Source organism: Molossus molossus, unplaced genomic scaffold, assembly GCF_014108415.1.
Source record: "Molossus molossus isolate mMolMol1 unplaced genomic scaffold, mMolMol1.p scaffold_m16_p_11, whole genome shotgun sequence".
Lineage (NCBI taxonomy): Eukaryota > Metazoa > Chordata > Mammalia > Chiroptera > Molossidae > Molossus > Molossus molossus.
The window spans coordinates 32310879-32327821 of NW_023425346.1; the positions used below are offsets into that span (position 1 = coordinate 32310879).

The 16943-nt window shown below is 50.3% G+C and overlaps 1 protein-coding gene across 1 annotated transcript in view; it reads left to right on the top strand.

Annotated features, from left to right (window-relative positions):
- The window catches only part of KIF5C (kinesin family member 5C), a 151252-nt gene extending 134534 nt beyond the window's left edge, over positions 1-16718 (top strand). The window contains exons 24-26 of the mRNA XM_036254866.1: positions 1431-1647; positions 2744-2857; positions 15328-16718. Coding sequence (XP_036110759.1) covers positions 1431-1647; positions 2744-2850 — 324 coding nt within the window. The 3' untranslated portion in view covers positions 2851-2857; positions 15328-16718. The remainder of the gene's footprint in view (positions 1-1430; positions 1648-2743; positions 2858-15327) is intronic.
- Positions 16719-16943: the final 225 nt, after the last annotated feature.

The following is a 16943-nucleotide window of genomic DNA, read 5'->3' on the forward strand; positions in this document are numbered from 1 at the left end:
GGACTCAAAGGCTCCACAGAAGGCAGAGTGGACACCGCCCAGCGGGTTCAGGCCCCTGGCTTTACAGTCGAGGAAGCGGACTGGGCCTGGGCGGGAGAATGGGAGCAGCTCCGGCCACTCCTACTCTTGCTCTGTGTCCTGGGCACCCTCTCAGGTTCTTGTGATGCACTGGATTCTGTCCAGAGTCATAAAGAGCGATGACCATGTCCAAACCAATAGTGCTTTAGGTGGGTTATTTGTCTCCTTTCTGTTAGAATGCTGGAATGTTCATGACTGTTATCTCTAAATCCTAAAGATCTGGGATTTGATGGAAATGGTCCATCTTGAAGGGCCAGCATGGCCGAGGGGATGGCATCTGTCTTGGGCTTGTCTTGGGCTTGTTCCATCCTCTTCACTGTTATTGACGATGGCAGTTTGCCCCAGAGGGAGGACCACAGATGCAGCATGGTTGACGCCATTCAAACACATTGTTGATGAGAAATATAAAGTAAGAAGTGTCAGGAAATAGGGCTCTGACATTCATCAATTATTTATGAATTCAGTGAGTGTTTCCTAAGACCCTGCTCTCTGCCAGGCACCGGAACTGGTTCTGGGGGTACACGGGTAAGGAACGCTGGTGTGGACCCAGCAACAGTTCAGCCTTCGTGTGGCACGTTCTGATTTTCAGAACCTTGTTTATCCCCTTGGGTTCTTGCATTGGTCCTATCATGTCCTTTTTATAGATGAGAAACCCTAGTGGTCAAATGACTTACAACAAGTCAGACAGCCAGAAAATATCAGAGCCGGGCCCACTCCTGACCCAGGGTGAGCTTGTTGCTTCTTAGCAGGGATCGTAGGAGGTGAAGGCATGAGCAGGCCCCGAGGTACTGCGTGTCCTCTGGGGGTGTTGCAGAGCGGGGTCCCAGCCACCTGCTGCTGCAGACAGCCCGGCCTGGTGGGAGGAGGTCTTCGGTGAGCTCCTGGGTACCGCCTTCCCCGAGCTCCGCCTTCCCCGAGCTCCGCCTTCCCCAAGCTCCGCCTTCCCCGGAGCACCGCCTTCCCCGAGCTCCGCCTTCCCCAGAGCACCGCCTCCTCCCCAGCACCTAGGCCTTACGCACACCATTCCCCACCCACTCAGGGCAGAGGAAGGAAATCCTGCCCATGCCTGAAAGTTTCAGGTGCTGGGAACTGCCTTTAATTGGACCGCCTCCCTTCCTCGCACCTGTGAAGCATGCCTTTAGCAAACTGGAGCCCGCGCATGAGATTTTTATCTTCCTTCGCTCTTCCCGAGTGTATGGTCACAAGGGCTTTACACCGGGCAGGGGATGGTCAGCAGCTGCAGAGTCTGCTTCTGGCTGCTTTCCGGTTGCATTCTTTGTCCCCCGAGGTGGATCTGCTCCTGCTCCGGCCCCACTGCCCCCTGGTAACTCCCACCTTCCCCTCCGCCCCAGCTGGTCCGGGACAACGCAGACCTGCGCTGTGAGCTGCCCAAGCTGGAGAAGCGGCTGCGCGCCACGGCGGAGCGCGTCAAGGCCCTGGAGAGCGCCCTGAAGGAGGCCAAGGAGAACGCCATGCGGGACCGCAAGCGCTACCAGCAGGAGGTGGATCGCATCAAGGAGGCCGTGCGGGCCAAGAACATGGCCCGGAGGGCCCACTCCGCCCAGATTGGTATGTGCCCTCTCGCCCAGGCCCCTGCTGAACGGCGAGTGCTCCACCTGGGTGGTTGCTCTGACACATGCCGAAGGCTGGGGTCAGTCTTGCAGGACGTAGGCCAGGCGCCTCCCAGCACCCCGCACCCATCCTGGGAGAATGGGAACGTCTGCACCCGTTCCCTTACACTGAGAGATTCCAGCATACGTTGCGGTCTTCAAAGCTGCTGAGCTGGGCAGCGAGGCCAGCTGGCCGAGTTGTAGGCGAAGGTGTTGGGCGTGAACAGGCACACACTGTCAGAGACACAGAAATACACAGCTGTTTCTCAGCAAGGCCTGGCGGCCCCTCTGTCCCACACCAGGTGGAACCTCGACGAAAGCTGCCTGCAGGTCTGGAAGTGTCCTGGCTTCCAGGCCTGGTGTCGGTGAGCTCGTGGTTCCAAACGGGGGAAGGGCCTGGACGTCCAGCCCCTTTAAGACTGGATGGGGCCTCGTGCCCTTGCAGGGAGACTGTAGCTGCTAAGTCATGTTCCCAGGATAGAGCTGTAGGAGGAAAGGGATGCAAGGATGTTCTCTAGAGGGCTTTCTGCAACCTGGAACATCTCCAACAGCACGTAGTATTTGCCCACCAGACAGTGCTGTGCAGAGGTTTTGTAAACCAGCAACCTCAAGTGTCTAGTTTTAAATTATACTTTAGATTAGTGGCTCATTGGATTTTTCACCCTTTGCATTTATTGGATTTTATACCCTTTGAAAATCTACTTAAAACTATGGCCCCTCTCCCCAGAAAAATGCATCACAGGCAGAATTCGGCATCCAAGTTCAGGAGCTACACAGATGCCCTTGGAATCCATGGATCACCTCAGAGTAGAACTGAAAGGTCTTTGTTTCTAATTTTCCTCAGTCTGAATGAAAATAATTGATACATAATTTCTTTCTCTCTTCTAACTGTACCAGAAGGCAAGCCTCCTGCTTTCAGAAACTAGTGGTTGAGAACTGTTATGTTGACAAGAACTGTGCCTCTTGGTTTCCACACATGGCCTGAAGGTACCTGGGTGTGACTGTTTAAGCTCTTTCTGAATGTCTTTTCTTTCCTTTCTGTTGGTTGGATACAGCCAAGCCCATCCGCCCTGGACACTACCCAGCATCATCTCCAACAGCCGTTCACGCCATCCGAGGGGGAGGAGGTGGCTCATCGAACTCCGCTCATTACCAGAAATAAATAAGAAGTGAGTTCCTGGTGTTGGGTGGTTTCTTTCTGGGGCAGATGCCCGCCTGGCTCCCTCCCGTGTGTGTGGACCTGCAGCACACAGGAGACAGCTCTGTTCCCCCACGGGCCCTGCGACTGTCCTCAACTCCGTCTAGAGCCCCAGGGTCTTCTCGCTGGGGCACCTGGCGCCGGGGTACCTCCAGGGATAGGTGAGGGTGTGGTGAATGATTCATCTGAGCTTTTGTCTCTGGGACTCCCCTCCAAAGCTGGCATCCAAAAGGGCATTACCTGCTTGTTAGCGGCTTTCACCCAGAACAGACAGGCGTGGGTGGTTCAGTCTCAGGAACTGAGTATAAAGACAGAGCCAGATTACAGAAAGTCATATATTTATAATTACTCTCTGAACTCAACAAATGGCATTTTTAAGAATGATGCTAATGTATGTCCAGGTGGACCCAGACCAGTTTTTATGCCGAGATAGTAGGGTGTAAACTTTTTTTCCCACATCCCACATGCCCAGTATTGTTCTCCAGCAAAAAGGAAAAGAAAAGTAATGTGCTTTGGAAGAGAGAAGGAAAGAGCACATGCTTGTCCTTTTGTACTTCAAGTAGAGAAAAGAGGTCACTGGTTAGCAGAGCAGACAGACAACTAGCTGTCCAGAGAACTCTGTTTCGAAAAACTCTGACTTCGAACCAGTAACCTGTGGATGGGAGGAGGTGGCTCCGAATGTTGTCCGCGACCCTGAGCCCTCACTACGGGGCTTAGCTTGCAAGAAGGGCGAGTGCACAGCAAAGCCTCAGTGACCGCAGCTCGAGAGCAGCGGGTCCCCAGCTGTCCCCCAGCCGGTCCTTGCTCACCAAGGCAAGGAAGTGAACGGAAGGAGGCTGCGGCCCTCACGCAGGCGGGGGTGACGGCAGTGCTCAGGCTCCGACTGAACCGTCCAGGGAGAAAGCTTGGTGGCTTCACCCAGGCACCGTGCGAGGAGCAGGACAGGAAGGAACAGGAGGGAAGGCCAAGGCAGCCCGTGAGCAGGCAGCGTGCCCACCGCCATCTGCCGTGTCCTAGAAGGATGGATGGGAATGATCTTGGCAATGGGCCACGCCATTCGGATCTGATCTCTACTTCACGCAGAAGTAAAATGAAATTGGATGTTATGAAATTGCTTTTGACTGCCAGGTGATCAGTGTCCGGTTGACGCCAGAATGGAGCTGTAAGGTCAGGTTGGGCAGCTTAGCACTGAAAAGTCTAAAGCACTGGTTCTTGGACTGCAGGGGGCGTCAGCTCCATCTGGCACCCAGAGACCAGGCTCCCTGAAGGGCACAGGACCTGGATCTTTGTGTTTTTACCAAGTACCCCAGGTGGTTTTGTTTGCCACCAAAGTTTGAGAACTACTACTGTAAAGTAACTATTACTCTCTCTGGCTAGTTTTGCTCAGTGGTTAGAGCGTCAGTCTGCGGACCCGAGAGTCCCCGGGTTGGGTTCCTGCTGAGGGCATGTATCTCGGTTGCAGTTTGTCCCTGGCCCTGGTTGAGGTCATGTGGGTGGCAACCACTCGATGTGACATCGATGTTTCTCTCTATCTCCCTCTCTCCCTCCCGTTCTGTCTGAAGATAAATGCAAAAAAAAAAAAAAAAAAGTCCTTGGGTGAGGATAAAAAATAAAGTAACTATGACTCCTATAGAATGAAAGTTTATTCCTCTGGACATAAAGAATATTTGAGGTGGCCTGTCACAACAGAAAGCTGGCCTCTTAAATTAGACTCACCACCTTCAGCAAGCACCTTCCTTCCGCAAGGTCATCTCAAGGCCACCAAAATGACTTCTACTATGAAAGTTCCAAGCGTAGGAAGCAGAGATGAGACGAAGCAGCTCTCCCGCTGAGTCACCTTCCTTAGTTAAGTGGCCTTCCCAGAAGTCCCATACAATCCCGATGCCCACATCACTCTGCTAGAACTGAGGCCCGAGGCCACACCCAGCTGCAAGGGAGGTGGACACGGTGGCCTTTTAGCTGGGCGCATCACTGCCCTGAATACGTGTAGTGTTCTCTTGCTGAGGACCAGGAGATGGATGCTGGGGGGCAACCAGCACTCTGCATTTCTTGAACACCTACCATGCAGCTGAGCTGTGCTGGATGTCGTACCTGCATTACCCCACTTGAGGTTAGCATGCATACAGGTGTCTGTGCTTGGCTCCCAGCAAGCTCTCAGTAGATACCCCAGCCCAGCGACTCTGACTCCAGGGACTGTGCAGTGGACAGTGCCTTTCTAGTGCTGCCCCATAAAGGTCTACCAGCCCCACACTGCGTGTACAGCACGCACAGCCCTCTGTTGGCCATGCAGCGCCCGGCCAGCCTCTTCTCACACTGAAGACTGAGAATCAGTAGGTCTGGTGAGACTTCCAAACAACAGAACTGCCCTCACCCACCGTGGTGATTTGTTTGTTTCTTTACTCAAAGTGTTACAAGTGGTTTTGATTATTTTATCTGAATTGGAACTGCCTCAACCTAGTTTATACATACGTACATGTCCTGTCGCTGGGCGCTTTCTCACCACGTCATAAACAGCCCCCTTCCTTTGTCAGGGTGGCAAACTGCTTGGGGCCTGGCTTCAGACAAGAGACCCGGTGCTGTCAGATCGCCCGCGGCCTTCTGTTTCACCTCGGAGCTGGTTCCCTCCTCCGTGATGGGGGAGTCCTTTCCCTGGGTCAGGGCACTGATATGAGGACAGATGTGCAACTAAAATGTCAGCTTCTAGGATAGGTGCGCAGTGCAGTACTAGCTACAAAGTAGGTGGTTGGTGAATGTTGGTTTAGAATGGCCTTTATTTCACACAGCTGTTACAAAGTGTTCTCAGTCTCTCTGTAGCTGTAGGTCGTGGCCGCTGAGTGTGGAAGGCCCATGCCCGAGGAGGCTGTTTGCGCTGTGAGCAGCTAGAAGGGTTTAAAGATAGTATCATTCATCTTAAAGTTATGAACAAAAACAATGACTATTTCCGCCCTGGCCAGTTTGGCTCAGCGGTTAGAGCGTCGGCCTGCGGTCCGGAGAGACCCGGGTTTGGTTCCCGCTAAGGGCATGTACCTCGGTTGCAGTTTGTCCCCGGCCCTGGTTGGTCGTGTGGGTGGCAGCCACTCGATGTGTCCCTTCACGTCGATGTTTCTCGCTCTCTCTCCCTTCCTCTCTCTCCCTCCCACTCTATCTGTATAAAAAATGGAAAAATATCCTTGGGTGAGGATAAAACAAAAACAAACAAACAAAAAAAACAATGACTATTTTTAAGGAAAGAACATGGACTATTTTACAGAAAATTCAGTGGAATTGAAAAAAAAAGTATCCAGTGGAGTGGAGAATTATAATCAAAAGTGAGAAAATGCTAAATTATTTTTTTTATTTCCAAATTTATTTTTATTTTTTTTATCCTCACCCAAGGGCATTTTTGTATTTATCTTTAGATAGAGCGAGAGGGAGAGAGAGAGAGAGAGAAAAACATCTACGTGACAGAGATACATCGAGTGGCTGCCACCCACACGACCCCAACCAGGGCCGGGGACAAACTGCAACCGAAGTATGTGCCCTTAGTGGGAACCGAACCCAGAACTCCGTGGGCCAACGCTCTAACCGCTGAGCCAAACCGGCCAGGGCGTTAAATCATTTTAAAAGAAATAATTGAAACATGGAATTGATTGTTTAGATGAGACCAAGACCCCTAAGATGGCCTTTCTGGATCCTGGGATGTTCGCTCCGAGTGTGCACTGGGCGGAAACGGCTTCAGCTGCTCCCCTTCCAGCCTTCTGGGGGCCAGAGCAGTGTACTCAGACTTGGGTAACATCTGGATATCTGGGAATTTCTTCTGCTTCATTTCGGGGTCCAAGGAATACAATCACAATGAGCATTTTAGTTTATTCTTAAGATTTCAGAGGAACTGAAGATGTAGAAATCAAGATATAGAACTCAAAAGAACCCAGGATAATGCTGGCTTTTATCTCATCAAATTTAAATCTAGTGGGTCTGCCTCATGGGGTAGGGAACCATCTTTTTCAGACCCCAAAGCTGGACATGGGCAGTGTATGCAGCAAGCCAAGGACATGGGGTATGGCGTTGGCCAGCTGTGGGTTCCCGCCCTGGCCTTGGCGTGACTCCTATGAGACGCTGGATCAATTTGCTTGATTTCCTTCAGACTCAGTTTCTTCATCCACAAAATGGGATCGGGCATGGAGAGCCCACTCTCTACTTGGCTTAAGTGAGTGAGACAGAGAACGCTCTATTTTTATGTAATGATATGCTTGTTTGGGGAAGACACAGCAAATAAACAGGTCACTTCAAATGGTGGTAAATGTGCAGAAGAAATAAGGACAGGGTAACAGAATAGAGATGGAGGATACTTACTTAGAAAGGGGCTGACATTTGAGCTGGGAACTGAATGATAAAAGTGCCAGCCCCCCTGCAGCCTGGGGCAGAGTGGCACCACCTCTCATGGGAGGTGGGGTGACTGGCATATTTGAGGAGCCAAGGAAGGCTGGTGGGGCTGAAGCACAGAGAATAGTGGAGACTGTCTTAATTCGGGTTGTTGGGGAGCGGGCTGGGGGCAGGATAAATGAGGCTTTGGGGCTCAGGTGAGCAGGTTAGAGTGTAATCTAAGTGTATGGGGCTACCGGGGGCCTTTGGGATGGAAGTGGGGACCTGGTTCAAGATTGGAAAGGGCTAATCTGAGCTGAGGGGGTGGCAGGAAATGGTCAGAGTCAGCCTGTGTGAGAGCTGAGGGCGGAGGAGGGGGGAGCAGGTATGGGTGGATCTCAAAGGTGGTTCCTAGGTTGGGGCCCTAGCAACCAGGTAAATATTGTTACCTTTAGCATGACTAGGAAATCAGGTGATGAGCAGTTTCTGTGGAAAAACTGAGTTTGCCTTTCATCATCCTGATTATGAGATGTCTCTTAGACATCCAGCCGGGCTCACCATGCAAGTGGGTGTGTTGAGTGGGCTTTGGATTGATGAGTCTGCAGCTCAGAACAGTCAGGGTTGAGGCGATGGGTCATGACCTGGAGATTTTGTTAAGGCAGCGGGTCTGGAGGAGGCAGCTTGGAGGAAGTATGGACAGGGGCAGGGGGTTGGGGAGTTAGACAGGCCCTGGGGACCTGTGAGAAAAGGGGGTGCATCAGCAGAAGGGTCTGAGAAGGAGACAGGTCTGGGAGGTCAAGTGGACACTGGTTGCTAGAAAAGGGGTCAGCTGTGTCAAAGGCTGCTCAGAGGTGGACGCAGATGGCGACAGACTGGACGGCTGGTGAAGGCCAGAGTGCGGCGACCTTGAGCGGCTTCAGTGGCGGGATGCAGCCCAGCCAGCTTGGACCAGGGAGAGAGAGGATGGGGAAGCAGAGTCAGCAACTGCACCGGCTTCCTTCAGGCTTTGTTTGAATGGGCAGAGGGATGTGGGGTAAAGGTGGGATTGGCATTTCTTTTCTAAGATGGGAGATAATGCAACTTATTTTTTGTGGATGGTAATGAGCCGGCTGAGAGGGTCATGGTAATGTAGAATTACAGGTGCAGAGTATTGGCTACACAAGAGGACCTGAGATCCAGAGCGGAGGTGACTGCACCCAGGGGCTGGGTCCGGTACACAGGGAGGTAAAAGGGCTTTCATCTTAGTGCTTGTTTTCTTTTGCATGTAAGAAGCCAGGATATCAGCTGAGAGGGAAGTGGGGAGATGGACTTGCAAGCTGGAGAAGAGAGGAAGTGTGAAATAGGTCACTCAGGCATTATTTGAGCCCCCCACATTTGATGTAGACACCATTTCAATACTTGTCTAGCTCCCTGGTTCTGAGGGCCCTGGAGTTCGTCTTCCTTTCCTGGCCGCACTTCAGCAAGCCAGTGGGCACTTGTTCAGCTGTGTCCACCAGATGGCGCCAGTGGGGCACTGCTGAAACCTCAGCAGTTTTCTGAAAGGCTTTGGGGCAGAATGGTCTTTTCATCTTTTTACATTTAGACCATTATTTCTCGAATGTAAATAGTAAATAGAGTACTTTTAAAGAAATAAAACTCTCACATAGTCTCAGAGTTTAAATTATTTTAGTATACTACTTAAGTATTTAATATTAACATTTGCACATTAATGCAAATTTTAAACAGTATACACTCCCTATACTTACAAACCTTACACAACTAACTTCAAGCTAAATTTAGAAGTTAGATTAAAATGAAACCACAAATCAAAAATTTAATGAAAGATGATTGTTTGCTGAACGTAAACAGCCAGGTGCATGCAGGTGACTGGTAGGGTGCAGCCTGCCTGTACCGCTTCTGCGTCTCCTGACGTGACGCCACTCTCTCGCCCCTCTTCTCTGTTAAAATCACTGCAGAATCAGCATGCTCAAGGCGTTCTGTCTCCTCGTAGCTGGGACGCCTCATTTTCCTAGAGTCCAGCTCTGTCCTCTCAGACGAAGAGGACTAAAGTCTCGAGGAGTAGCAACAGCTTGGTCACAGCATAAAGGGAGTGTGTGGCTGGCACCGGCATGCTGGCTGCCCGGCAGCCCGCTCCGTCACCCACAGCCGCGCATGTTAGTGCTGCCGGTTTCTGTGGCAAGAAAAACAAAGTTGAAAATAACTATGAAATGAACCAAAGATCCAGGATGCCTCTCACTGTGCTGGTGTGGATGAAGAGCCTGGTATGGATGAAGAGCCTGGTATTTTGAGGACTGCACTTTTATTAAAACCATACATAGTAAGTCTAGGAACTATATCCTATTGAATAAAGTTTTGATAAACCTTTGTCAGAGTTTATTTGGAAAAGCCGCAGTGGTGGAGTCAGAAGGGACGCATTAGGCTCTTACAGGGCCTCTGGAGAAGAATGTCATTTGCACACTGTGTGCTTTTGCGGGGTTCGAGCATAGAGGAAACCGCCCGGAAAGGGCCTCCTGCAGTTGGTGGCGGGGCCACCCAGGGAACGTGACTACAAAGCCATCCAAGGAGCCTGGGTGTTCCATTTTGACCCCTGTGTCTCTGCTTCCCAGGATCAGTGACAGTCACTGTAGGATGACTCTGTCTTCTTTAGGTTTCACTACTTCAGGGCCTTATTATGAATATATATGTTAATTAATAAAAAATAGTATCTTTAACTTCTTAAGTGATGGGCCGAAAGCAGACCTGTTACAAAGGTCTGAGGGCTTTCCCCACCACCTCCTTCCGCTGCCCTAGCGGTCAGCGGGCACCGGCAGCCTGAAGTCTCGGCCCCTCCGTTGCCCGTGTGCCTGCTGCAGGATCGTCAGCCTGTCACACTTGGCCCAGACATCGGGGTGTACACTTGACTTTCTACTGCAAGAGGTCTTGTCACAGTGAGCCGCACCCAGACAGGGAAATCCCAAGTGTATGTTAAAGACGGGAAGCCCGGCCAGTGTGGCTCACGGTTGAGCATCGACCCATGCACCAAGACTTTGCAGGTTTGATTCCCGGTCAAGGCACATACCCGGGTTGTGGGCTTGATCCCCAGTGGGGGGCATGCAGGAGGCGGCCAGTCCATGTTCTCTTTCATCAATGTTTCTCTCTCTCTCTCCCCCTTCCTCTCTCTCTAAAATCAATAAAGAAAAAACATTTTTTAAAATAAAAGTAATATGTCCCTCCACCCAAAGAAAAAAATAAAGATGGGAACACCAGTGTTTTCTAGCGAGCACTTAAACCTCAGATTCCCTGTGCTGTTTATGTGGCTGGATATCCTCCCACATTTACTACTTGCTACTAAAGCCCTAAACTTTAGGTCCACTTAGGCCACTGGCTCTACTTTCTTTGAACTGAGGAAGTTCCACCTCCTCTGAACCCCCACCGCACCCGGGCAGAATGGAGTCCTCTCAGCCCCTGGCTGCTGCAACAAGGCCCTGCCGTTTGGTCCTTGTCGATCCCTAGGTTCCGGCCGACTTCTCAAGACGGCACGTGTTCATTGCCATTCTCTCCTTTTCTGACTCTCTGTCTTGTTACTCTTTCCTCTGTTTTAGATACCTGGACCCAACCTATCTTGTACCGTTGTTGGGGTTCGCCTTGACCTTCTGGTTTTGACACCCAATCACAAATAAAAAACAGTATCTATGTATTAGATGCACCAGGTGACCGGCCCCCAGCAGAAATGGGCTCACTCCGCACATGCAGGGTAGACAAGGAATTGCTTTCAGAGTTAGCCCAGCAAAGTAACGAGGCCGAGAAGCCTCGTTTGCAGCAGGCCCCAGGGTGCCTTAGCCACACACAGCCTGCGTCTAAACCACTGGCCGCTCGCCTTGCTGCCGCTACAGCCCAGCAACGGAAAGACAGTCCCGGGACTGCACGCAGGGTTCTGCTGCACGTGGGGGAGCTGGGCGATGGGGGGTTCAGGGGTGCACTGCCTGGAGTCGAACCCCGGCTTGGCCACATACTGGGCAAGTCACTTCGCCTCTGCATTCCTCAGTGTCCTCTGTAAAATGTGACCAGTGACACTGCCTACTGATGGGCTGTGAGGACCTGACTCGGGACTGGGTACGACCGCTTGACGGATGCCTGGCGCGGAGCGAGCCCCTGGTTCACCCCGGTCGTCGCCCAGTCCGGTCGCGTTCTTCACTCTGCTTTCCAGAGGCAGGGTGGCCCCCGAGGTCTCAGCTTTTAGGGTGGATCCTGGACCGAGGCCTCTGCTCTGCTCTGCGGCAGTTTTCGGAGTTCCTGGCCCGAGGACCCTTTATGTTCTTTAAAAATATGAATGGCATCAAACAGCTTTTATATTTCTAGGTTATAGCTATTGATATGTTTTATATTGGAAATTAAAACAAAAGATCTAAATGTTACTCCTGTTAACGTAAGTGCCTTTTTTGTTGTTGTTAATCCTCACCTGAGGATATTTTACACTGATTTTTAGAGTGGAAGGAAGGGAGGGAGGGGGAGAGGAAAACATTGATGTGAGAGAGACACATTGATTGGTTGCCTCCCACTCGACCCCAACGGGGGCCGGAGATTGATCCTGCAACCCAGGTGTGTGCCCTTGACTGGGAATCGAACCCACAACCCTTCGTTGGGTGAGCCAGTGCTCTAACCACAGAACCACATTGGTCAGGGCCATAAATGCCATTTTTAATTAAAAATACTAATTTTCCAAAACAAACTCAGCCGAATGGCATTGTTTTACATTTTTTTTTCTTCTTCTTACAAATCTCTGCAGTTTGGCTCGAGAAATGGCAGCTGGGTTCTCACGTCCGCTTCCTCGTTCTGTTGCCGTGTGTTTTAGTTGAGTTGTAAGGACACCCAGCCTTGTAGCTCCAGACAAGGTTCTTGGCCGTTTAACAGCTACGGAAACTGTGGCACAGAGAGGGGCTGATCACAGCCCTGCCCCCACAGGTTTGCTCCCAGGACTGAACTAGACAATGGGAAGGAAGAGTGAAGTCCTAGAAGAGCCCCAGCCACAGCTGTCACAAACAGGAGTGGTGCTGAGGTGTCTGGGGACAGGCGTAGAAAGAACAGACAGCAGGACCTCAGGGTGAGGGGACCGAGGAGCGTGGGGCAGGCCTTGCACGGAGGACGCCGGGAAGGAAGAACTGGTTTTGTCTGCAGTGGGCTCTGCTCGATTTCTCCGCCACGTCGTGGTGCTCAGGGTTACAAAGGCTGAGCACTCACGCTCCCGTGAGATAAATCCACTTCTGTTCAGTAGCTGGTAATTCTTACCATGTGGGCATTGCACTGTGGCAGGCAAAAGAAAACCTGAGACTATGTACTGTTCGGATTAAGCGTAAATCCACTGCAAGCAATTGCAAGAGCTAAAGTTGAGGGTGGCGGGGGAGGGGGGCCTTTAAATACTTCTTGCAAAACCCTTATATAATGAACTTCTTGCTTCAGCCTTCTCCACCCCTTCTAAAGGAAGCTGATTTTGTTTCCTTCTGAATCTGGTCACATGTTGCCATTCTGAATTAGCATCTGTAGTTTGGGAGAGACCCAGGGACAGTCCGATCAGGTCACTTGGCCCAGTACGCTGCTTTGAATGAGTGAATGAGTGCATGCGAGTGAATGGTGACCTGAGCCGTCCCAGAGGGTGAGCACACGGGGCTGTGAATGTCCTCACGCGCCAGCCTGTCCCATGGCCCGTCCGTGTGATCCGAACAGTCAGAACGTTTCTCCTGAGACCAACCCACTTACAAGTCATATTCATTTGCTCTCCCAAATTTCTCTGAGGAGATGAGCACCCAGATAGTCAGGAGGTGGATGCGGGTATCCGAGCCGACTGTGTTTTTCTTGGGCCTGCTGGAAAGACTGCTCTGCAGGCGGGCCCGGAAAGATCTGTAACTCGGGACGAAGACGAGCACCTCTTTCTAATAAAGGACCTTTTATTGGTGAAGTTCCTGTGTTTTTCCTGTCGGCAACCTGTCCCAGTCTAGCTCTCCTCTCTCGCCCTCCTGGAGGGAATGAAGCCAGCAGGTTGGGCCTCCTCGTGCCCCCCCCCCCCTTTCTTCTGAACTATTTGCCAAACGTGCCAAATCTTGCCCATGGTGGGGAGTGGGGCTTTGAATGAAAGGCCTTTCTAGCGGAAACCGTGTCCCTTCATGGTCTGCTGGAGTTATTGATGCCGCCCCATCGAGTCTGTGTGTCTAATGTTTGACTCTGTCAACATGGCTTGGTTGTAATCAACAATTAAGCCACAATCTTACAATGTAAGGTATGTACTCAGTACCTCCCTGCCTCCAGGCATGCAGGAAGACCATCTCACCTGGCCAGGGGGACCCAGGGGGACCCAGGGGGACTCTGAGATCGGGTGCTTGGAAAAACGAAGCTGTGAGGAAACTGAAGTGGGATTTCAGGGGTGTCTTCAGAAAGCACTCCCGAGCCTCCTGGTTGGCAGGCCCAGGGGGTTAAAGGACAACTCTGGCCGTGCTCTCCCAACTTTTCCCTTTCTGCTTCTAACATGAGCCCAGAACCTCAGCAGAAAGGCTGACCATTAGAAACGTTTCCCAAAGAAAAGTCTCTCCCTCTGCGACTTCTAAAAATGGTATGAACATTACCCTACGAGGTTGTTTAAACCAGTTTTAATTCAGCAGCTTTGTAATTGTGAGTGACTTTGTGCCACTGGAGCAAGGGATGGTAGCGAGCGAATAGGTTCCCTGGGTATGTTTTTGTCAGCAAGGAGGTGACGCTCTTGAAAAAGAATCAGTTCCCTCTCTTTTCTTTTTAAATTTTTATTCAATTTTTGTTCTATATTTCTCTTCTTTTTATTATCCACTTTGTTCTTATCTGCTTTTATAATCCCTTTCTATGCCCTGATTTTTTCTGTTTATTTATAGTTTATATCCTGCTTATTGCTGCAGAGTACGTGAGGTTGTTCACGTTATTGCCACTCATCAGTCAGGAGAGCGGAGAGAAAATGATTGGAGAAGGGAGGAATCTGAGACCCTTGTCCCGGTGGAGGCAAAACCAGAAAGCAGTATTTGTTAAGCCACGGCGTTCTTTTTAAGTCTTTTTCCCGTTGATACAATTTCCATTTTTTTTCCACTTGCTTATCCTAAGAGCAACTGGGTTTTTCGCAGTGTCTGTCGTATTTCCTGTGCCGGGCAGTTCCCACACGTTCTCAGGGATGAGGCTGCCCCCACCCTCTGTCTCCTCCTCCCCACCCCACGACCACCATGAGCTCTGCGCAGAACCCACAGGCAAGACCACAGACAGGCCCAGGGTTCCAGCTGGTACGAGGACGCTGAACCTCAGTTTCTTCCTGAAAGCTGAGTTTATTGGGGTTGGTCCAAGGGCCGGCCCCTGCGTCGGGACCAGCCCAGACCTCCACCCTGAGACCTCATGAGCTGCTGGTGGTGAGTGGAGTGGACTCGGGGGCACTCTGCCCAGGCACGTCATCACCCCTCTCAGGACCGAGAACTCGTTCTTGGGGAGAGCCGAGTTAGAAGCTGTGTCTGACCTGCCTTGGCATCCCCAGTGCTGGTGGGTGAGAAATGGCGCGTGGGCTCCACCTGGGAATGAGAACATGCATCATGTTTCTCTGAAGAGCTACAGTGTCAACAGTGACTTGGAAGAGACTGTTGTTAGAGCTAAACACTTAAAGCAAGAGCAGTAAGTAGGAGGCTCTGCTGTCCAATCCCCTGGCCACATGTGACTACGGACCCTTGAAATGTGGTCAAGTCCAAATTGAGATGTGCTGAATGGGGGGAATACGCACCGATCGCAAACACTGGGCAAAGGACTGCGAGGTAGCTCAGTGACAGTAGAATGTACAACTTCTCAACATGGAATCTGACTACATATTGAGATGATAATATGTTGAATACCTTGGGTTCAATGAAATACTATATTATTAAAATTAATTTGAACTGTTTCTCTTTTTTTTTTTTTTCATGTGACCACTTGAAAATTTAAAATTATATGGCTCGCATGGTATTTCTATTATACATCTGCGTTCTAAATATCTAGACTTTAAAATATATATGTATATGTATTTTTTACCAAGGAGTGAATTTCTGTTGTGTCTTCTAACACCTGTGTTCTCTCTTCGGTTCTCTTTCGCAGATATGACTCTCCACGTAGCATGTCAAGGACTAAATTAATCACCAGTTCCTTCTGTCCCTCCCACCCAATTTTCTTTTCCACCTGCTAACCCAGCATCTGCAGTACACAGTGTCAGGTGTGTGAGCTGTAGGATTTCTGTGTGTACAGATGTGTGCCTGGACTTCTCTCTTCCTGAGAAATCCGAAGGGGATGATTACAGAAGGTCCACTCACTCCTGGAGCCACTGCTGCGGACTCTCCTCCGGGCCTGGGGTGCCCCTGGGCGGCCCCTGTGCTCTCCCGACAAACACCCTACGCTCCATTCCCAGGGGAGCAGCCAAGCGCCGCAGACGCAGGTGACCACGCTCTGCCCCAACTCTCTATAGTTTCCTGTAAAATGAACACTTTATATTTTTAGGGAACAAAAAATGTGCTGCTATAGGCTTCAAAATTTTCATTCTGAACACTTTTCCAAAACAAATTACTCCAAGGAAGCATTTTGAACACCCTGGTCACATCTTTGGATCTGTGAAGTACACCTTTTAGTATGGCGCCCGCTAAAACACAAAGCAAATTTCTTCAAGGCAGAAAAGCAGTCGGACAGTAGCCATGTAGAATCTGTTCATTCACACACATCTATGTGAATGTGAAAAGTCAAAGTTCACCTCTGAGCTCTCTGCTATTGAACCTGCAGGGACTAGTCTCAGCCAGCCCGGTGTGAACACCACTCCGTCAGAAGTGTTGAAAATGCCCAAAGTTGCTGGAAGTGGGGTTGCCCCCCTCCCCCTGACCCTACTGGAGCTGGTGTTAGGGTGGCCTCTTTCTATAGGGAACCATCTTAAGCCTTGAGAGGGGTGTTGCTGCCGAAATCCAGGATCATTCCAGCAGTTGGAAGAGGAAGTCCTGGGGACAAAGTAATTGACAAATTTTTGTGCCTATGAATAAGTTGCTGTGAATAAGTTGTTATTTTAATTCATCATTCTGACTGAGTTCTCTCTTTGACATCAAATAGATAGGTTTCATCTTCTTAGGCAGAATTAGAAGAAATCAGGATGGATGGATTTTATATATATATGTATATATTTAGCTGTTGCCGTATTTAAATACATGGATCTGAAGCTGAACCAATTCTTCCTGCTGTGCATATTGAAATGATGGATTTCCAAGTAGTCAGGTTTTCAGGGAAACTGACAAGGCTTCAGTTAAGTTGGTCTTCTGTGCTGCTACTGTTTTGACAAATTTGAGAGTAAGTCGACACCCAAACCAAACTCGACACAAGCACCCGTCCTCCTGTGATGTGCCTGCCCAAGCTGAGCGAGCTGACACTGTCCCTGCTGCTGTCACTCCTGGAGTGAGGTGGACGTGGGGACGACATTGGGCTTCTGGTGGCTGTGTGGATGGAAGATAGTTCAAGGTGCGTGTGCGTGTGCGTGCGTGCGTGCGTGTGTGCGTGTGTGCGTGCGTGCGTGTGTGTGTGTGTGTGTGTTTGAGAGACAGAGAGGGGAAAGCACTAAGGACTGAATTGACCTCCAAACTCTTTTTATATAAAATTCCTTAACAAAGCAAAACTGCTTTATTTAATTTATTTGTTAAATGTTGCACTTTGTGTGTGTGTGTGTATTTTATTGTCGAAAGTAT